Raw genomic sequence first — 19,975 nt, 5'->3', positions numbered from 1 at the left:
AGGAGAGTTGTGTGTATCCAGTATTGTTGGTGTCCACCTTTGTCCTGTTCTTCAGGCATTCCTGGGGAGGTGGCCAAAGCCCAGCACTCGGCCACATCAGAAGAAGGTCTCCAAGGTGTAGAGAGAAGGTCCCTCGACCTTTGCTGTCAATCCTGAGCCCCTTGGCAGCTGGACATGGCTCAGGGTACGCTCTGCAGGAGGCCAGGAGGAACCTGTGATCTGGGCTCTGGTGGGACAAGGGATCAGATTCTGACATCTGGTTTTAGGGCTATTCTTATATTTTCACTACAGTGTAATGTTCAACACATGAATAATTATCAGTTAATACTTACACATCTCTAGTCAGTTCTTGCCTTAGAGTTACTGGGATATGCACTAAATGAAAAGAGGACGTTTAAGGTGGGGATTGGGAGGGAGCTCTTTTTAAATGCAAGAGAAGAGGACATTTGAAGAGTGGGTGTCTGTTTGCTGATGCCTCTTGGGCTCCTGTATGGGCAAAGAACGAATACTGATCCCAGTTTTAGATTGGAAAGTCCATGTTGCCTAACAGTTCGAGTGCATTTTACATGGATTATGGATATTTGTCTTAAAATGAGTAAATTAGGGGGCAAACCTGGAGATGTCTGACTTTTCTCTTAGTTCCATTAGTGCTTCCTATAAATGTCTATAATGCTCACCTTTTTTCTTAGTTCTGTGACTGCTTTTGTTACTTTCAACATTTGGTCTCAGAAATAAAAATGGGATGAATTTGCAAGGACCACAATGATGTGATGTCCTTTTCCACCAAATGGGTGGCACCAGACCTTTGTAGAACATTTTAAATGCCCAGCTGGGCAATTGCAAACCGTGGTTATTTCTGGAGAGTCGTGGTAGGGAACTGGCTGATTGCTTAGAACAGAGCATATGGCAGTTTAGTGATTGGATTAGAGCCGTGATTTGGCTGTCTGAGACCCACTGCCAATTATAATCTTTTCCATAAAGATACCATTTTAATTTCAAGGCATTGTGACACACTGAAGTTTTCTCATTAAAGAGAGATGACTCTGTATTTCCCCATAATATGTTGGGATGGAAATATCTTTGTTAGTTACTCTGTGCTGCAGCAACTTACAGTATGGGTTACCTGGTGATGGAGGGGATGAGGTGTTTGCAAATACAGGTTAATTGGTAGATTCTCGGTTATAGTATTTAAAATAGCAAAGCCACTGTCTCCTGTCAATGTAAATCAAGTGAGAAACAATTTAAGCCACTAGAGTTTTATTGGTAAAATAGAGATAGAATTTGACATAAAGCCATGTAAAAGCCACATGGGAGAAGAGACTGCTTTGCTCCTGCTGCTGCCTCAAAATTCAGAATTATTCTAGTAATGCCAGTGACATTCCTCAGTGATTGCTCTTCGCTTGAATGTGCTGAGACTCCTAGTCAGCTTCCCTAGGGGCAACATGCAACTCCTGACCTCTACTTGTGGCACCACAGGAAATTCTAGTACTGCATACAACTACAATTGCATAATAATTTCGGTTGGAAGGGACTTCTAGGGGTCATGTCTGGTTTGGCCTTTTCTCAAAGTACAACCAGGCTGATCAGGGCCTGACCAGTTGAGTTCTGAGTTTCTCTGAAGATGGAAATTTCATAACCTCCACAGAAAACCTTCTCCATTGTTTTAGGGAAGCCTAAAAAAAGAACAATTGTATTTTTAGTGCTTAGGCTACAACTCCAATGTGGTAAGAGGTATCAATGGAGTATTGGAAGTTAATGTTGAACAGCTTCAAGATGAAGTAACAAAAAGAAGCAAGACTTTTATAAGAACCCCATAGCTTTTTAAAAAATATGAGTTGTTCTTGTGATTGTGAAATATTGAAATGAAATTATTTGACACTTTCATATTTTCTATATATCCTCCTGAAGAGGGGAAAAAAGAGAAAGAAACCTCCAGTATTTTAATTTTTCTTTCTACTTGAATATGTTATATAATGTCCAAAGTCTGCTATAATATCCTCTGAGATGGGAAACATGAGATGCTGTTTCACACTAATTAAAACTGAACTCTTCTGTGCTATCTTTAGTTTTCAGTTTCTTCAAACGATTTATGTTCTGTTGATTGGGATGTTGTGTAACCAACACTCTACTATCCAGGATCATGGGGAGCCTGACGTCTTAGGTAACTGGGACAACACTGGATCCTGTGGTTAGTTACAATTAAAAACTTGGGAAGACCAGGATGGATTCACCCATCTGCAAATAACCACCCTGGGGATTAGTTCAAGCTCAGCAGTGGCCCTGCTGGAGCAGCACTGCTGGATCTTGGATGCTGTTGCTGATCCTGATAGTTTGTGCCATGTCATAGTTCTGTGTTTGGATTAAACCCCCCCCCCAGGACTAGTGGTTATAATGGATGGCCTAATGCTGTTCTCTACCACGCCACTGCAAGTCCAGGTCCTGAGAGTCAAGATCAGAGGTGTCCAAACTAGGTCAGCATGGAGTTGTTTCAGGTCTGGCAGATTTAAGAGCTGAAGATATGTGCTGAAACAAATCAGTGCTGTACTTCTGCTGGACCTGAAATGGCTTTGGAAGCCATTGAACTACATTCCTGTGGTGCTACATCTAAGCTAATAAACCTCTCCAGAGTTCACTGATCTTCCAGCCAATTTGGGATTATCTATACCCATGGAGTGGTAATTTTATTTAATTAGTAGAAATAAATTCTCTTTCATTCAGATAAATGAATTTTTAACAGAGGCAAATCACCAAATTGGTTCCACTTATGATTAAATAATGATTTGCTGATAGTCCAAGTATAAAGGTTAGTCACTGGGAAATCTTGGTGTTAGTTTGTGGGAAGAGATGGAAAATAATGATGCAGTATTGCTCTTCTGAAATCTTAACTCTGTGCAGTGTGTCTTCTGATGTGTGCTTAGTTATTAAAATGTCTCCAATGAGGTGCAACTGTTGTCTATCAAAGCTTGTTAGACTGAGAGTCGTGTAAAATCATGTGGTTCATTCCCAAATGCAGAATGTAGACTAGTAATGGAGGTACCAGACGCTGAGGTATTGAATTTGTAAATAAAAATGTATTGACAGACCAATGGCCATTGGCATTTTCCCCAATCAGAATTGTATTTTCATTTCAGCTAGGATTTGAATTATGGTACAAATGAGTTTTGAATATTGTAGCATTGTTGTTAGTAACACTGAGTTGTATTTGTTCTTTGCAAGCTGGAAAGAATTCAGAAGGATGTGTTGTTTGACTGAAACCACTGAAAGTTTTTGCTCATGTCACATCACTTTAATCTGTATAAATAGTCTTGTTATCATTCTGTAAAAAAAGATCTATACGTACGGTCATAGAACTAAGTGGGCAATGATAAATGTGATGAAGATGGCTCTTGGATGCTATGAAAGTGTTTGAGCAGAACTAGTTGTTAAATTAAGGCAGAACAAATCTAAGTCTCTTGGGACTTCAGCTTTTGAATGTTTAATAGAGAAGTACTGAAAAGTTTTGCCACAAAAGCTTACTTTCAGGTGCTGCAAAGGATGAAGCAAATCGAAAAAAAGTAACAATGGTGTAACAGCTTCAATTTGTTTTTAAGCTTTAGCTCCATTCCTGAGCATGGATACAGCTGTTACAAGTTCGTGGAGGCAAATAATATTTTAACCTCTAGACACTAAAAGCTCTTTAGTTCTAGTTCTGTAAAAGAACACCTGCCAAAATAATCAAGAAGAGAGATGGTTCTTAGACTTACGTTATAAAAAAAAAAAAAAGAAAAAGAACATTTCTTACACTGTTTCTTCTGCATTTTTTGTCTTTTGACATAAAAGCCATTTTATTCCAGCATTCTGGGATGCGAGTTGCAATATCCTTTTCTACTGTGACCTTTAAAAATTCAGGTTTATTACATGACTTCATAGCAGCTAGTTCTAAAGAAGATGTATAAAGTGTTTTGCTTTTGAAAATTAGGCCAATGGAATTCATTACAAGAGACAAATACACTGAACCACATAGTACACTCAAAATCCCGGTCTGTTTGATCCAAACCTCATATTTAAGAAAATGACCCCTGTGTTTAAGGCACTGTTCAATGTGTAGACATAATTGCATACAAATGGTATTTCCATATCTCACATTTACCATTACAGGGCCAACATTTTCAGTCTTTTTTTTTTTTGAAATGAGGTGGAGCATGCTTGCCTGCATGTGTGGGAAGATTCACTGGCTTTTGCCAGCAGAAGCAGGTGGTGTTCTCCCACCAGCCATGAGTTTGTTTGGGATGAGTAGCATAGTGATTAACCACCCCTCCAGTCTTCCTCTTCTAATGGGCTGAGAGCCACCTGGCCCTTCTCCAGAAGTCTCTCCTGATTCAGCACATCTTTGCATCAGCCAGAAGCACCCCCTGCAGTAGTGAGTGCATGGCAGCCTCTACCTGTCCTACTGTGATGTCCCATCATGGGCTGTGTCCTGCTAGGGCCTTGTATATTGAAATGCTCTGAAATGAAACCAGCTCCATTTGTCAGGAATAATGAACTCACATTTACATTGGAGACAGAGCTCACTTGACTCTGTGCATGCTGCTGTTTCGAGGTTGCTCTACATCAGCAGAGCGAGAGCCTGAGTATGTACCAGCCTTTCCTCTGCCTTAATTTCCCTATCTGCAATCAGTGGGTTATCTCTGGGAGAGAGAAGTAGGGAGAGCTAGAAGAAAGGCTGTGTGTGTAGCTGAGTGAGCTTGATTAAAAGTTGAAGACCTACACTAATGTCTCCCAAAGATACACTGATGATGTCACAAATCCTAGATTACAGTGAGTTCTCACACTGGCTGAGGACCTTATTAAACTTTTATAAGTGTTTGCTGCAAGAAATCTTGTTCCTTCTCTGTCTTCTCTTACTTGAACGCATATACTTAAAACCCAAGACTGAGTCAAGGAGGCCACAGCAAGTGAACAAAATAAAATGCTCATTTAAGGCATGTTGAAGAGAGGAGTTGAAAGCTACACTAAGTGCCTTTCTCATGGAGAGCTGTTTGTCATCCTCAGTTTTATAGAAGGGTGATAAAGAGCCTTGTTCCAGCAAAAAGTGTATCTGGAGTCAAGCCCAAGTTATCACCAAGGAAGCAAGAGTGATTATTCACAACCCTCAACGTGCTATTGGAAGATGCATCAATATGGTAATGAGGTGGTATAGGAATAGTGTCTTATCAAGCTCCTATTTAATTTTTAATTCTGATTTCTCAAGTATGTGCTAGTGGGAAAATAGTGGCAAATTTATGCTGCCTTTTTACTGAGGTGTAATTTCATCTACCATGCAGGTGGACCTGGACAGGCTTGAGAGGCTTGCCTGTGCAGTACTCATGATGTTCAGCAAGGCCAACTGAAAGGTCCTGCATGTGGGTCAGGGCAATCTCAAGCACAAAATACAGGCTGGACAGAGGATGGCTTGAGAGCAGCCCTGCTGAGAAGAACTGGGGGTGTTAGTTTGGGGGATGGGAGCGGGATGTGGCCTGGCAGTGTGCTCTCGCAGCCCAGAAAGCCAAACGTGTCCTGGGCTGCATCCAAAGCACTATGGGCAGCAGGTGAGGAATGGGATTCTGTCCCTCTACTCTGCTCACCTGAGGCCCCACCTGAGTGCCTCATACAGTTTTGGGGTCTCCCAACATAAGAAGGGCATGGATCAGCTGGAGCGATTCCAGAGGAGGGTGATGAAGCTGATCAGAGGGCTGGAGCACCTCTCCTATCATGGGCTGAGAGGGTTGGGGCTGTTCAGCCTGAAGAAGGGAAGGCGCTGGGGATACCTTGCAGCAGCCTTCCAGTACTTAAAGGAGGTTTACAGGAAAGCTGGAGAGGAACTTTTTAGTGGGGTTTTAGTGGTAGGACAAGGTAAATGGCTTTAACCTGAAAAAGGTTAGATTACATGTTAGGAAGAAATTCTTTACTGTGAAGGTGGTGAGACACTGGAACAGGTTGCCCAGAGAAGTGGATGCCCCATCCCTGGAAGTGTTCAAGGCCAGGTTGGATGGGGCTCTGAGCAGCCTGGTCTAGTGAAAGGTGTTCCTGCCCATGACAAGAGGGTTGAAACTAGATGGCTTTTAAAGGTCCTTCCAAGCCAGACTATTCTATGATTCTATGTCTTCTCTTGCAATATAATTCTTACCTGTTTATGTTTTCTTCTCTAAGTGCCTTTGAATTTCAGCTTCCACAAAATCCTTAGTTGTTTTTCTTTTCTCTCTCTTTCTTTCTTTTCTCTCTCTTTCTAAGCTAGAGCTGCACAAAAGAAAGGATAAATTTTCTCATTTTTGTATGCTTTATATATCTATAAATGTGGAGTATTCATTCAATTCACTAAAACTGAATGTGAAAAGTTGAGATTTAAAAGGTTTGCATTAACAGTAGAGAGTCAAATTCTGCACTGATGTGAAGCAAATTAAGTTTATCTGCTAATTTGAGTGGCATAATATTACAATTTCCATATGCTCTCTACTTATGAAGCTCCCTGCATTAGTGTATTGCTTTAAAGGAGTTTTTTGCTTCCCAGGGATGACACCAGGGAATGCTGTATTTTCATAATCCGAGGAGCAGTTTTGCTTGCAAAATTGACAAGTTGCTTTGTGCAATATAGAATATAAGGGGCTTGTTTACACAGGCTGCCTGGAAAGCAAAATACAACCTTTTACACAGAGCCCCCAGGTAGTGCAGACGCTGGGGAGATCCATGTGTCACCTTCTTACTGAGCTTTGTGTTTCTGACGTCTCACAATACCAGATTTTGTACATCAAAGTCTTTTCAGAGTGATCCTCTGAAAAAAAAGTCAAACTTCGTCTTTAGTAATGGGCCTGACACATAATTTGGAATTTTGTGCTTAAATAACAATTTGCCTTCCTTAAGAAGGAAAACAAATTTTTGAACAATTACTGGTATTTTGTTTTACAGTATTATAAGATAATGTTAATGTTTTCTTCAGCTTTAGGATGGCAGGCAGGGGGAAATCACAGCTAAAGAAGAAATGGTGTATTTAGGAGTCTGGTGTCTGGCCTCTGAAATGGGTAATAGGATCAGAAGGCAAAGGCCAGCTAAAGTGGATTTATCATATCCAATTTTGAGGCTGGCATTAACATGTGTATTCAAAACTGCAACTTTTATAATAAAAAGAATCTTGAAAGTAGATTACTGTCTTAGAATTACTGGAATGGGAATAGTTTTCATTTCTACTTAACAGCAAAACAATTCAAGTCTTGCTTTTGATGTATTTCCCCAGGTATATCTTGAAAGACTTTTAACTTATGCAGAGATAGATATTTGTCCAGCAAACTGGAAGCGAATAGTACTGGGGGCAATTCTTCTGGCATCTAAAGTTTGGGACGACCAGGCAGTGTGGAATGTGGATTACTGCCAGATCCTGAAGGATATCACGGTCGAAGACATGTGAGTGCAGTTTGTTTATCTTTGTCAATGAATGCCAAGATCTGTGTCTGTGAGGGTGACGGGAAGTTCCTTCATAAATTATGTGAAGTTTGTTTATTTGTGTTGTGTCTATACGTGGTGAATGCTGGTAGATGGCATGAGGCCTGCTTGACAGCTGCTTACATAGAAGGCATGAATTATTCTTGTTTTCTGGTTGAAGTGTATTTTACCACTGGATATTCATGCACAGTAATGAAAACAGATCTGCAGAATATTTAAATGTATGGTTTGACAAAAATCCCCACATCTAGTGAGCCTGCATGTATTCACTTTGGCATCATTTACTGTCATGCTAATTCTCCATACAGATGTAGACAGGAAAGGATGTAAGGCAGGAAAGGAAATTATCTTACTGACCTATAGATGATCACCTAGTTATTTATTGCCATTATTTAAAATTGATGCTTTTGGGTTTTGAGGTTTTTCCCCCGGTATCCTGCGGAATTAGTTTTCAAGATGTTAAAAATCCAGACAGAATGAGGTTTCCAAAATAAAAAGAGCAGATAAGATGGACAAGAACCAAAATCAGGCACTTCACATTTCTGTGTGCAGTATTATTCCATGCAGAATAATTTGCTAATGCTTCCTTAACTATTTGAATGGAAACGAAGTGATTTTGCAAAGTTACTTTTCTCTTGATTCTTTTCTCATGCTTTTTGAACATTCAGTAGCAGTAAGGGTCTCGTTCCATTCACTTCTTCTCCAAGGCAAATCTGGGTGTTTTTAAAGTATCCCTGAAGCTGGGACATGAGCTGAAGTGCTGAACAGCTTGAAGCAGAGTCACAGGTCTGACTGTGCCATATGACAGTATTAATCAGGAATAAATGTGAGGTTTGAAATTGTTAATTCTCAGGGCTTTTCTTGAAGGCGGTGTGAAAGGAAACAAAAAAAAGAGGTTATTGTTTCTGACAAACACATGTGATGGTGCTACTGTTAGAAGTTGCACTTGAGCTATATAACACCAATACTCACATGGCAGACCCGTGCTTACACTGGCCCCTTTCTGCACTGCACATTCCCTAAGCCAAACTGTGATGAGTCCTTGTCCTCAAGATTTTTAGCTTCTTACCCTGTCCTTAAAAGATTTTAGAGTTCTCACAAAGTGCAAACCCAGAAGCCTTTGGGGAGCCTGAGCTCTCTATATGTACTTGTTGATCTAGTTCATGGCCTTTGTGTTTAGGGCTACACATGAGTCCCCCAGCAAAGATCCTGATGCTTATATTCCTGCTGTCATTTTTTCCAAATTTTGTTTTCCTCCTATCTGCAGTGTGGTGGATTTTTTTTTCTTTCTTATTTTTCAGGTAGTTGGGACAGTACAGTAGGATGATTTTGAAGTGTCTGGCTCTAAGCAAGACAGGGCCTTTCATTGTATTAGTAAGGCAGAAGAAGAGCTCTAGGTCAAAATCTTCAGTTGGTGTGAATCATTCAGCATAAGTGTATCTTGCAAAACACCAAGCAGACCTTTCTGGGTTTTATAAGTCATCATCAGTGAACTGTGCCTTAAAGCAAACAGAGAACTCAGGAGGACTGAAGTGCAGTGGGTACCTGTCATCATGTATGTTGAACATTGAATTTCTGAGGAGTGGCCCAGGAAAGCACATGCTAAAGCAATCTGAGGGTGGTGCATGGGGTAAGAAGGGTATGGTGGTTAGTTAAATACCATAAGTTCAGTAAGAAATAGTTGTATGGTTTTGTGTTTTTCTGTTCTGTAGCTAATGTGCTGATCCTCCAGCTTTCAGATATTGAAGGTAGGGTATAGTAAGAATCTGAGACTGTGTATTTGAGATTTTGAGGGTGCTCTTCAAAAGGGGTACAGCTAATGTCTTCTGCCAGTAAAATAAGCTTTATATTATCAATTGAAATAGAACTTTAGGCTTAGCTTGCAGAAGGTACAATCTTGGTAGTATAAAATGGCATGTAAAGGTAATATTCTGTTTCTGTTGATAGACATCTTAAGATGTAACTTTTTTATTTGGATTTTTTAAGTTGGAATCTTCAACAATGTGAATTCAAGCCAAAGACTCCATATCCAGCTTTTAGTTAGTCTTTTGGTGTTAATTAATATTTATCATTATGTAAACATAGAATTTTGGCACAGAGATAGTGAGGATAAGAAAAGACAATGATTATGATGTAAGAATTATATAAGGGTAAAGAGTGAGAAGGAGAAAAATAATTCAGTGTTGAAAAACTACTGTACCAGTACTTTTTATCTTCAGATCCTTCCTTTACTATTGCAAACTGTACAACTTCTATTTCATATTCCTTGCACACTTACACAGCAGTCAAAATGTAACTTAAAGACAATATAATCATCAGTCAGTGCCTGCTGGTAGCACAGCAGTGCAATCACTGGGCTCTTCAGCAAACATTGGCAGCTTTCACCACCCATTTATTTTTTTTATTTTTCATATCTTGCAATCACTGTTTTGACTGTATCATATGTCCCTGCATAAGTATTGAGTAGGATATCCAGTTACTGTGCAATTTATGAAAATTTCCAGTCCTTAATTTTGTTAGTTGGCTTATTTCTCAAGGTACTTTTTTAATGTATTGGTGTAGGTAATAATGTATTTGTATACCAAAGATTTAAAGGGTAGGAGCTCAAACACGACCTCTCTTCCTATCAGGTATTTTGACAAACATGTTTGGTTTAGGTGCTGGAAAACATGATCACCACTGTGAATTTTGGTTGCACATCCAAGGGAAAAATTGCTTTATTCTGTTCATAAAGAGAGTATGATGAAAAATTCAGGTTTCCCATGACTAATTCTAAATGGTTGATTATGAAGAACTGCAGGGAGTAAATAAGTTCTCCAGTAATTTATGTGTTAGAGTAATTTGCAGCATTTATGAGAGGTGCCTGACAAATTAAGGGCGGGGGGGGTGTGTGTGTTGTGGCATAGCTGTGTGTGCAGACCCATCTAGTGGAGGTAAAGCAGAAACTGCGAGAAATTTTTTTCCCTGCTAGGTTTTCTCTCCAAAATTGTGTTAGCTAAATGGATAAAGGTGCCCTTCTACTAGCAACACTTTGTGTCTGGATTTGATTGGCATTGCAGTAGCAGCTGCAAGGTGCAGCATCTTTCATATTCCTCACTGGTGTGAGTACACTGATAGAACTTGGTAGAGAAGGTCAAACCTTAGGCTGGGATAATTGCATCTGGCAAGAATAGAAAACAAACTTGGTTTATGCCTTTTGCAATTTAAAGTAAAATTACATTCAGAATGCACAGTCTGAAATATGTTTCCATGTTTATCTTCTTCCTGCAGGAATGAGCTGGAACGCCAGTTTCTTGAGCTGTTGCAGTTCAATATTAACGTTCCCTCCAGTGTTTATGCCAAGTATTATTTTGATTTGCGTTCCCTGGCAGAAGCGAATAACCTGAGTTTTCCCTTGGAGCCCCTCAGCAGGGACAGGGCATATAAACTTGAGGTAAGACTCTTTAGGTTGCTCTGTGTAAATATGTAGGGGGATTTGGAATTTCTGCATTGTTTCTCCCTTCTCCCACCTCTTCCCAGATACCCCCATGAGATATCAGAGTATCATAAGCCTGATTTTCATGATGGTTTTGTTTGTGCTTTGAGTATTCATGGCTGTGGAGATAGTTTTTTGACCCGGTTTGCTTCATGCCTTACCTTGCTTTACGTTTGCTTTTCACTTGCAGTTGTCTGTATTGGCCTTGTGAAAGTACCCACAAGTTTTATAATGACTCTATTCACAGGCTAGTGTTGTTTGTTCATTTGGTTTCTTAAAACTGATTATCCACCTTAAATGACAGAATATTAACAAGTGTTGCTGAAAATAGCTATTCCATATTCTTGTTATCTGCAAGTGCTCAACTTCACGTGCATACAAGTCTGTTATCTCCCATGGTGTTTTTCTCAGTAAAGGGAGAACAGAAATGAGCACATGCCTTCAGTGAGTAAGTCATGAATGCTTATGAGACATGGATATACCATATGCCAGAGGCACTGTTGGGTGGTCTGGACCTGTGAAATGCTGGGCACTGTGAATACCACAGCCATGGGAGGAATTGAAATTATCAGCTAACTGTGGGCCCTTTGCAAGACTGCAATATATTTTATCTGATTTTTCTGATATGTTTTTCAAATACGGGCATTATTGCACTGGGTGCGCATTTTGTTACTAATTTGAAATGTTTCGTTAGATGCTGGCTGCTTTTAACAGCACACCTCTTTAATTACATAACATCTTTGCACTGGAGGTTGTTTGCCTGTGGGTTAGACTGAGCTTTGGATGTTCTGAAATTCCTAGTGCTCCTGTAGAACAGGCAGGCAGTTCTATGCACGTTTTTGTGGGGGGAAATGGTGCGTGGGAAGGTTAATTGACTTGTTTGTGACACTAATGGGAACTCAAAGTGGTGGAGAAAGAATCAAAGCAAATTTCACTTAAGTTGTATTTCCCATTCTTTCTAAATATTCTTTCTAAATTTCACAGATAGCTCCAATAAGAATGCCATTCTCTGTATGGAGTGTGATCTAAATTTGCATCAGATTTTGTTTCTATTAAAGAGAATATTTAAAAAAATTCATTTGGATTGTAATCTTACTTGAAAAGAGGTGCTTTACAGAGTTATGGGAGTCTTGATAGTAAGTGCTATTACATATATCAAAATTAAGTGAATTACTTTTTTATTTAGCCCACAGTTTCTTAAAACTGTCAGTCTATATCACACACAATGTATAATAGGAGGTTGCAAATGAAGGTAACAATGATAGCTCCTAAAAGCTTAGAAGAAAAGGAAAATAAGAAATGACTGTAAATACCCAGAGAATACTGGTAATTCTTCTGTTCTAGCTAAAGAAAAGCCATATTTAAAAAGAATGAATGGAATATTTTTTCAATAAATCTGTATTATTAAAAATTTCCCCATTGGGCATGCTTTGAGCTGCCAGCAGAAGTTGGCTGTAAATAACCTTGCTAGCCAGAGGATGTCTTCAGGGTAGAGTAAGAGTGTCTGCTGTGAAACCAGCTTGGTCTGCCACCTCCTTGCCTCTATGTTTGGTGGCCAGAAGGAAGGGAGCTGCCTTGTTCCCTGGCAGTACACGGTTGTCATTAGTGTGCCCTTGAAACTACTTGACAGCATAATTTATAGCCCAGTTCCCTGAGCACAGTTAAGCATTTAGCTTGCCAAGAGTTATCAAAATGCATTTGCAGCACTTCTCTAGTCTCTTGTGTGCTGTTCAGACCAGAGTTCTCTGGTTTAAAAACAGTTGCCTGGATTGTCAAGTGGAGTAGATGTAGTACCACACAGCCTGTGATATTTTTGATACTGAGAGAAAAGCTCCAGTCTGTGATGAAAGACAACAGCCTCACAGCAAATGTATTTTTGCAGTGGAAGGATTTACCTTGTGTGATAAACTAAAAGGACCTTGCTCAGTCCTAAGATTAAAGCTACTGACTGGCATTTGAGATCACAAAAGGTGTTGCTTAGAGAAATGGCTTTAAGACATTTTTGCTACTTTTGCATTTTAAAGCTATTTTTTTATATCTAAAGCAGGAGCATTAGATCTGACATGGCAGAGTCTGCACTGCAGTTTCTGCAAACGTCATGAGATTGACATACTCATGATAATGAAAAAAACCCACCCCAAAAAGACCAAGGACAAGGCTAGTAAGAAATGTACCTCAGCAAAAGGAAATGCTGGACCAGATCCATCAGCTTAGAGGTGTTACAAGAGATTGCAGTACTTGTTAAAAATTACATTGCTTTCTCAAGCATCTGCAGTGGACATTTTCTATTATTTCATGTTCTCACAACTGACACTTAAGAAGGAGCTTTGTCTTTTAAATAATGAAATGAAAGTAATTTTTTTTTACCTTTTAATTTTCTGTGGACTAAAGTGTCCTGGATTTGTTATACCAGTCCACCTAGTAGCCAGAAACCATTTTTATGACCCCTCTTGGTTTTTTCTCCTGTTCTATGGAATCAGGCAAGTTAGAAATGGCAAATAAGCTTTCATTAGATCATCCAGTCTGTCCACCTGCCAATGCTGTTTGTTCCAACCAGCATGTGTTACAGTGTGTTTTGTTCTTCCTTTTTATTATGTCAAATGTCAAGGCTTCCTTTGCTTTTCCTGAGAACTGTTTTCTAATATGGGAGAGTTTTTTTCTGCCAAGAAGGTTGTTGGGTGTCCAGCCTTAATCCACTATTTCGTAATTTCCTACTCTTGCACCTGGTTATTCTCCCATGTACTGAGCTAAATAGGAGTCAGATTCTCCTCTTGGGGTTAAGTACACAAAACGTGTTTGTCCTATTGCTGCTTGTGATCTTAGCACTGTGCTTGTTTCAAGGTTAGATTTTTGAAGAGCTTTCATTAGTGCACTCCTGATTTAACTGACTGTATGTTGTCTGAGATCTTTATTGCTAGGATGGTACTTGAGCACATAGTTCAAACCCTTTGAAATATGTGCTGTATTCTTGACCCTAAAGAGATACAGCTCCATAGATCAAACACAAAATAGAGGAGAAAAATATGTAAGTTGCAAGCAGAAAAATGTCTTTATATCTCTTCAGCTTCCCAGTTTTGCAATGACTTGATTGCAGTGTATTTTGTATGTTCAGAACCCTCAAAGCCAGGAAGAAAAGGGAGAGCAAAACAGAGCAAAACTTGCCTTTTTTGGTTTTTGGAGTAACCAATTGTGCTTTTTTCATACTTCGTAAATTAAGGAGAACAACCTCATCACATTACATTTTCCTCATTTTCAACTCTTCCAGATTTCCCTGTTTGTCCCTGCTACGTTTCCTCTGGTTTGTCAATTTTTGGAGGGTGTGCAGCACTCACAGTCGTGTGCCTTTGTGCATTCCTGGTAGTGAGTCCTTAGCCAGCCCTGCTGCTTTCCTGCCCTGCATAGACATGCCTGCAGCCAAAATCTGTACTACTACTTCTACTTCTACTATTACTATTACTACTACTCCTACTACTGCCATTCCCCAACCTCCTTTCTTCTTACTTGTCCCCTCCTCCAGTGATGAAATCTCTACAAGAGTCATACAACTCAGCAGAGGAACTGACTTTAGTTCCATATGCATGGATACAATGGAAGAATATATATGTGTATGCATTCTAGCTGTTATATACATTACAGCCAAGTCCAACAAAATTTCATATGATGGATTAGTGTTGCTGGTTTTTAAGAATGTTTTGATTTGACGAGAGACATTATCCCTTCCAACTGTCAAAAATTGGTTTCTTTTTCTAGCAATAAAAGCAACAGAATTATCAGATGATAGAAAGGTGTTTATAGCTATTTTGATTTATTTTAATTGAAGGACAATAATAAATATTTACAATTTACTGCTTTTGTCTTGTTTCCCCATATGTTATGCTAAAGTTGACTAACTACCTTGCCAAGTAGGCTCCAAATGTCGATTTTGTAACTTACTTGGAAATGAAGAGGCATCTTTAGATACAGAACTGCTTTAAATGGCAGTGTGTTTCTTATCCATATGATTCATCAGCATAGCCTAGAGATGCCAAATATTAAGTGCCACTTCCAAGCAACATTTCATTTTGTCTGACCAAGTGCCAGAACAGAAATTTTCCTGTGTCACACAGGCAATTTTGAAGTGATTACCTTCTCTGACTGTTTGGTGCCTAAGGTAATAGCGGATTTGGCAGCCAAAAGAAGCTGAGTTCCACCTCTGTACACCCCTTTGTCATGCCATGCTTTGGCACGTTATTTCATGGATAAACATTTTTAACCTATTGAATTTTAAATCTGATTGAATTGCATAAACTCTCTTAGTCCATCAAGTTCCTGGTTAAATTAAATAAAATTTTATTAAGCAATTTAAAGTGTGAAGTTATGGTCTAAAAAGCAATATGAATACTTGTGTTATTTTATTCTGTTGTTCTCTTCATGTGCGCCATGAAGGAAAACTGTGTTCAAGAGTAGTCTTAACAAAAGGAAATGCAGTTTTCAACTGCAAAGTAGCAGCTGGTCTCTTGGTGGTTGTAGGTTTTATGTTGTTTTGGTTTTTGGGTTGTTTTGTTTTGTTTTCTAATTTAATAATGTTTTGTGGCTGTCTTGACCAGAGCGTTAGGTGATCTTGCTCTCAGATGTATGAGTTGTGTGCTTCTGCCATACCTGCCTCTGGTCTTTGCAGGACTATTCAAATTAAAGGATTATTCACTGCTATAACTTGCTGTGCTATGGAAGTAAGAAAATGATGATCCATGGAGTCAGGGTATTTAATTATTTGTAATGCTTTGTGTTATAATCACACACTTCTACTGGTTTTGTTTGTCCAGTACTTTTTATTAAACATCTTATCTTAAGGCACAACTTGAAAGCCTTCCTGGGTAAATAAAAAATGCTGCTTTAGTTTCTTGTATTTTTTAATTTGACCTTGAGTATTCCTTGCAGTGAGCTTTCTCTGCAGTTCTGCAGTTTGATTGCCAGAGTTAACATCTCTACTGATGCCAACCACAGCCTGTCCCAGCCATATGAACTCTAATAGACAGGCTATTTTAGGGAACAGTATATTCATGCATGTGAGGTCCATAATAAATACTATTTTTAAACTTTGCTAAAAACAGTAGAAGAAACATCAAACATTAACTCCAATGTAGCATAAAAGGAGTCGACACTCCTTGAAGAGAGAGACAATGTTTGTTTAAAAATGACTGTGTCTTTGTAATGTGAATTAAATTATTCTGAATATGAGTTACATTTCCCTCTGGCACTATATAAGGTAGCCTGGTCACATAGAAATCATCATCTGCTTCTGAAAGGTGAGTTAATATCAGCTCAGGAGGCAAAGCAGGGCCAGTGTTCTGCAAGACCATTTTTTAGTAGAGAAAAATATAATTACTACAAGACATTTTAGGAAATAAAAAATTTAAGAGCCACCCTCTCTTTAAATTCTTTAAATACACTTAGTTGCTATAGTTGTTTTATTAAGTTTTCCACAATTTTTCACCTATGAAGTGTGATACATCAGTTACCTCGGAGAAATGGATAGCCATTGTCAGCTCCCTCAGTGAGATTTGTGATAGTTCACCTGCAGTGAAAAGGGTTGGGATATGCTGAGTCCTTCTGAAGCTGCCATGTGGGGCAATGCAAGTCTTCCTTCCAAGACTAACGAAATGAAAACTAGGATTTGAGGGGACTGTCTTCATGTGTTTTGCTTAATGAAGTGACTTTTTGTAATTCCATCTGTATGTAGAAATCTGCAATTAGTCTTGCCTTACCCATACAGCTGTGGGCAATGCAGTTGAGGGTTTTTTTCATCTTTTCTCTTGCAGGCCATTTCTCGCCTGTGTGAAGATAAATACAAGGACTTCAGGAAAGCTGCAAAGAAACGGTCGGTCAGTGCTGACAATCTGACTGTGGTTAGATGGTCCCCTGCAATTATCTCCTAACAGAGGAGACTGGAATATTCCTATGGACGTACTGTTTCATCCATCCATTTTTTTCAGAGTGGGCTGGGGGCGGGGGGATAAAGAAAAAAAGACTTTTGATTTTTTTATTTTTAAATCTGTCAAGCTGCCTTTACAGTGCCTCCCCATTGTGTAGCACACGAGTGAAATACCTAATGGAAGGAGAAATGAAGAAATCGGTGTTTGGGAGAGAAGATTGGCAACAATTATTTTCTCACTTCCACTAACAGCTTTACACTTTTTATGAAGAAACAGCAAATCAGGTGCTTGGAAGAAGAAAGGAAAACATGAAGTAAAGGCAGAAAAAATATTTAAGAACTGTGCCATTTTCTATTATCCTGTACTCATGAAGGGAAATGGCAGCATGAAAAAAAACATGTAGTCACATGACTGTGCACTAGAGGAATGACATTGGGAGAGTTCCATCTTAAAGTTTTCTCTTAATCTCTTTTTTGTTGTTGTTGTTGTTGTTTTTTTGCATTCCTCATTGCTGCTTCCCAGGATAAATTCTTCCCCTTGCACAGCAGGAAATACGAAGTCTGTATTTACAGTAGCACAAGCCCCTGAATAAATAGTGTTGGGTTTTTTCACTGCACTTTTCTCTGTAACCTGTCTTATTAGCATTATTCTTCTTAATTATTATGCATATGTTACATTTCTTGTATGCCTTTTATTGTATTTTGAAAGAGAGAACTTGACCATAGTGCTGAACCAAAAGTGTGTACAGGGATCAGAAGATCTTCTTAATTTCATGATGTGTTTTATTTATAGTATACTTGGGTGCGTGTGCCTTCCTGAGTTCTTGGAATCATTTATTTTTACGTAATATAAAGTGGTTAAAGTCTTGAGATGATGATGATAAGACTTGGGCCAAATCTCTGAAATTTGCAACAGATCTTGTGATCCTTTTTGCAGATTTTCATAGCATTAGAAGTTTAGCAGAATTCATTCATTTTGAGGGAGATTTTTTTTTTTGTATGGCCTGACAAGTTCATTCCTTCACCTCCAGGTCCATTGTTGCAAGCAATATTCTCAATTTTTATATGTTTACTTTAAATCAAAGTGAGTCTGTTTGTATAAAATAAAAAATAATAAAAAAAATTGTTCCAATGAGAAGGCCTGTAGAAGAGCAGGATGGAAATCTTAGCAAGGTATCTGTCACAAGGAGATTTAATTTGGAAGCTAAAATACAAACCCTCATGTTTTTCAGTGTAGGTGCTTATAGAAATTAAAAGTAACCGAACTGTGAATATAATTTCCAACTTGGATTATTAAACTCCTCTGTTGTTATTATTATTTCCCTCTTACTGTGGCTGTTGCCCCCTTGGCAATTGTAAGAACCTTTTATACAAAATAACTTAGTCAATATAAGCATATTTGCTTCATAACACCGCAGGGTGATTTTTCCCCCCAGTTTTTTTTTTTGCACAGTTTAGAAAGATACAGCTGAAAGCTCTCAATTCCCTGAAATCCTGTCCTTGCGACTATCACTGAAGGGAATGGCAGCAGACATCCCTGATTTGTGCACTACTGTTGTAACCCACAAAGATTCCATGTTTGTTTTGTTAAGCCCTATGGGCTTGTAGCAAACCTGGGGGCCCAGAGATCCACACTTGACTCCCAGAGAGATGCTGATCTGGGGCCTCTGGGCGGGGAGGCACTGAAAGGATTGAAGTAGTGAAACCAAACAGTTTCCTGTTAACTTTCCAATGTGATTTGTTTAGTTTGAGACATGAAGGCTATGTCCATAAATTATCCTGATGTCCTTTGGGCCTTTAAAATAATCTAATTCTCATGACTTCTTGTTGTGCCAATGCATCAGAACTGTGAGTATCCAAGTCCATTTTTCCCTTGAACATGGAATGTAAGGCAAGTGTTTATAACAAATTACAGCATTTGAAACCTCTTTACAGATAGCATCAAAAGGAACATTTTCAGAGCATTTGAAATTCATCCTTTATAAGCATAAATTTAGGCTTTAAAATATGTAAAATATTTTGATTTATCAACATTTTGCTAAACTATTTTCCATTTAACTTGATATCAGGAATATTGGTTTTATCCATTTCTGGGTGATAGAGATATGAACTTTGGATTATGTAAAGATATCAATGCATCTACTATAATTTTTGTGAAGTTTATTAAACTACTTTAAAGATTGTATAGTCTATTTATTGTATGTATGTACATACAGTCTGATACTTTAAAAAGTGGATTCCATAAAACCTGGCTCTGTCTTGTTTAGACTATTGAATATCGTTTTAGCCTTGTGCACTGGACTCTACCTCTGTATAGGAGAATTTTCCATATTCTTAATTAGTACTGATTCTGTGATTAACTTGGTTATGTTTCTTGCACTAAGAATTAAAAAAAAATCTGCTGTAAGTGTGGATTTTTTCTTTAGTTCTACCATATGAATCCTCTACGTTTAGGTGGATGTTTCTTTCCCTCATGGTTATAGAATAATTCTTTGCTTTTTCTTCTGGTTTGTTCCAGGGTTGCCAAAAAATACAGTACCTGTCAGTAAATCTGAAAAGTGTCTTTTGTTTGCAAGGTATTCTATACCAGGTAATTAAAAATTAATTATTATTTAGGATTATGTTGTGTTTAGTGTAGTTTTTTCAGCATTACTGTATGGAAAATACCATTGCAAAGTTAGAGAATCACTGGAGATGTAAGAAGGGAGGAGAACCATATAACATTTTAATTAACAGCACAAATACATTGTGTTTTGCTGTAAATGTTTTCTGGATTAAGGTTTTCATTATTGCTTTGGTCACCGGCTCAGAAATGAACAGGTGTAGGAGATAAAATAAACCTGTCCCTTCAAGCATCGTTGTCTTAATGAATTATTTTTATATGTTGAGCCAGTGGGCCACTTGTTTGGTCATTTATGCATTGATAATTGGATCAGTATTTGAAAAAGGCATCTTGTAAAGGTTTTAATCATGCATCTGTATGCAGCCCAGAGTTGTTGCCCTAATTCCTCTTTCTACCTGCAGACTTGTTTATATGGGATTTGCTGTATTTCATTGTTTGTCAGTAACATATGTAATTCTGACAGACACTGTCACGTGGGACTGAGAGCACTGGAGTCATGGGATAAAGTGCAAAA

The 19,975-nt window shown here is 38.6% G+C and overlaps 1 protein-coding gene across 2 annotated transcripts in view; it reads left to right on the top strand.

The window, feature by feature from the left end:
- Window positions 1-19,690, top strand: part of CCNY (cyclin Y) — a 122,490-nt gene extending 102,800 nt beyond the window's left edge. For both annotated transcript variants that reach the window (XM_069006468.1, XM_069006469.1), the window contains 3 exons: window positions 7,247-7,413; window positions 10,723-10,885; window positions 16,726-19,690. In XM_069006468.1, the coding sequence (XP_068862569.1) occupies window positions 7,247-7,413; window positions 10,723-10,885; window positions 16,726-16,842 (447 nt within the window). In that variant the 3' untranslated portion in view covers window positions 16,843-19,690. The remainder of the gene's footprint in view (window positions 1-7,246; window positions 7,414-10,722; window positions 10,886-16,725) is intronic.
- The last annotated feature ends 285 nt before the right edge of the window (window positions 19,691-19,975 follow it).

Source organism: Aphelocoma coerulescens, chromosome 2 (genome assembly GCF_041296385.1).
Source record: "Aphelocoma coerulescens isolate FSJ_1873_10779 chromosome 2, UR_Acoe_1.0, whole genome shotgun sequence".
NCBI lineage: Eukaryota > Metazoa > Chordata > Aves > Passeriformes > Corvidae > Aphelocoma > Aphelocoma coerulescens.
Note: the sequence above shows the minus strand (reverse complement) of the source record. Positions and strands in the feature narration are given on the sequence as shown.